The sequence below is a fragment of the Frankliniella occidentalis genome, unplaced genomic scaffold (genome assembly GCF_000697945.3).
Source record: "Frankliniella occidentalis isolate FOCC.00 unplaced genomic scaffold, Focc_3.1 Scaffold1870, whole genome shotgun sequence".
Taxonomy (NCBI): Eukaryota; Metazoa; Arthropoda; class Insecta; order Thysanoptera; family Thripidae; genus Frankliniella; species Frankliniella occidentalis.
The window spans coordinates 5,118-7,476 of record NW_026268965.1 but is presented as its reverse complement, the minus strand read 5'-3'; the positions used below and the strand labels follow the sequence as shown (position 1 = coordinate 7,476).

At 53.3% G+C, this 2,359-nt stretch overlaps 1 protein-coding gene across 1 annotated transcript; it reads left to right on the top strand.

Moving 5' to 3' along the window:
* The first annotated feature begins 6 nt into the window (after window positions 1-6).
* On the top strand, window positions 7-2,338 carry LOC113208017 (uncharacterized). The gene is made up of 5 exons (XM_052276142.1): window positions 7-78; window positions 149-267; window positions 464-674; window positions 871-1,207; window positions 1,311-2,338. Exons 2-5 carry the CDS (start codon window positions 212-214, stop codon window positions 1,550-1,552), a joined length of 846 nt encoding a protein of 281 aa, XP_052132102.1. The 5' UTR covers window positions 7-78; window positions 149-211; the 3' UTR covers window positions 1,553-2,338.
* Window positions 2,339-2,359: the final 21 nt, after the last annotated feature.

Below are 2,359 nucleotides of genomic sequence, written 5' to 3'. Positions count from 1 at the left end.
GCGAGCTGGAGCCAGCTGGAGCACCTTACCTTGAGTAGGGTAAACCTGCACGAACAGCTGACTCTGTTGTGGCCGCAGGTGAGAACGCTCGCTTCCATATGCCGGCCAGGTCGGAAAAGGTACCGTACCGTCACGTCCATGTCCGCAGGATTTGGCGCTGCCGAGGCTGCGCACCGTGACTCTCCAACCACGCTACGGCCGAATATCCGACATGCCCTATTCTGAGGGATGCCTCGAAAGCCTCCGCTCGCTACTGCGAGTACACAGGTATCACCTTTAATCTTTAATCAGAACTGTCCACCACTCGGTGAGGAATGCCGTTGGAGTTGGAAACGATATCGAAACGATAGCGAACGACCCAGCGATATCGTTTTGATGTAGTTTCAAATTGGCATTTCCTCGCTGGGCTACCGCTACCGCCTCCATTAGCCAGCCGGTGTTTGAGCCCCTGACTCCTTTGCAGTGAACAGCTGGGCTGTGTGAGGATAATGTCATATGTAGATCTTCTCGATCATCTGGCGGATGCATTGCCCAGCGACCTCCGCAGGCTGGAGTTCGAACAGTATATGGCACCGAGAGATGCTGCAGCACTTCGACGGACCCACGGTTTGAAGGAGCTTAAGCTCGACATTTGGTCGGGAGAAGATGCACGTCATGAACAGACCTGTATTGAGGTAAACAAAGTACCCACAAAGTTCGTGTGGGGCCAGGAGGGGAAAAGCCGATAGAGGACAATAATGGCTAAAAACTTGTTTTATTTAATGTCAGAATACAAAGCGGATCTACCCCGCGACCTCGCATTCACACGGACCCTCGCCTTGTGTCTCTTGCCACCGTGTCCTGTTGATCTAACCGCCCTACTGTTACCAGCTGGAACACTTCTTCCGGGCCCCGGGCCCCCTTGAACGCCTCGAGCTGCTTGGCTTTGATGTCTTCACGCGTGCCCTGGGGGCGGGCGGGCTGACAAGCTTACAGTGTCTCGTCCTGGGGCGCTGCTACTACGGTTCACTGCGTCAGGCGCTGGCGGGCCTTCCCTGCCTGCGGTCGCTCATTCTGTTCTGCCCGCACCCCCGGCCTTTACCGGAAGTGTTCCTACAGATCACACCCGCCGCCATCCCGACCCTCGAGGTGCTCGTCGTCCGTCCGTCGTTATACGAGAAACCCTGCAACAGATCTCCCTGTGAGTGTGAGAACTACGACGGCCACGGTAAGGCAGCAGCTAGGCTTATTGTGTCAAATACTCGGTGAAGAGTTTCGAGTTTCGTTGAGTTGGCAACACTGTCTCAAAGCTCTTGTACATTTGCCCTCAGGAACAGCATGCGCGCGAGTCCCTCGGCTGATCACAGAGCTGCAGGGTCTGGTGCGACGTGCCCCCGCCCCGCTACACGTAATGTATGGGTACAGCACCATGTTCTTCCGGCACCCCGTGTCGGAGACGGCGGGCTGCCCGCTGTGCCGCGAGGCCTCGGTCGAGGCAGCGGCTGTCTTGCACGACTACGATATGCTTCCGCACAATAAGCTGGACGGTTCAGTCCAATGTGTGAAGGTGTAAGAAAGAAAATTGGACTGAACCGTCCAGTTGTTCGATAACAGTAGAACCGATTGTTTCCGTTCGAACGGCATTCTTTTCGCAGTGTCCCCCAGCAAAGAGGGTGCAGAAAAGAAGTACAAATAAAGTATTGTGTAGATATTGGTATGCATTCCTCCTGTGGCGCCATTTGCGCGTTGGTGCGCAAAATGCTCCACTTTTTTCCCGTGAAACCCGCCCCGTGTACCTACTGTATACGTTCCACAAACGATCCATATGTGTACATACAGGTAACGGATAAGGGTCGTACACGGTCCGAGTAGGGGAGAGCGGGGCAGTTTGAGGAACGTTTTGTTTTTTGGCTCTAAAAACTGAACTATTTGTCGCACAGACCTGACGTTTTGACTCAAAGAAGGTGGCATTGGCATGTATCAACCCTTTAAAGCGCGTTGCAATGCGGTGTCTTTGTGAGGAGATATAGCCAGTTCCTCATACTACCCCGCATTTCTCAAACTACCCCATGTGCGGGGCAGTATGAGGAACGCCGTGGGGTAGTTTGAGGAATAGCCTTTTGCTCTTCGTCAATGAATCGCATGGTATCGTGCTTTACAGCGTCAAGGCATTGCCTCCTTCCCTTCACTGAGTCAAAATTGCACATCTGTACCTCAAATAGTTTCGTTTTTAGAGCCAAAAAACTAAACGTTCCTCAATCCTACTAAAATATGGCCTTCCAGCGGGGTATCCCTATCGGCCACACGCTATAGCATGGGCTGGCCTATCCTCAATTTACCCCGTGCAGGTCTTCCTCAAACTACCCCGTTCTGCATTGAT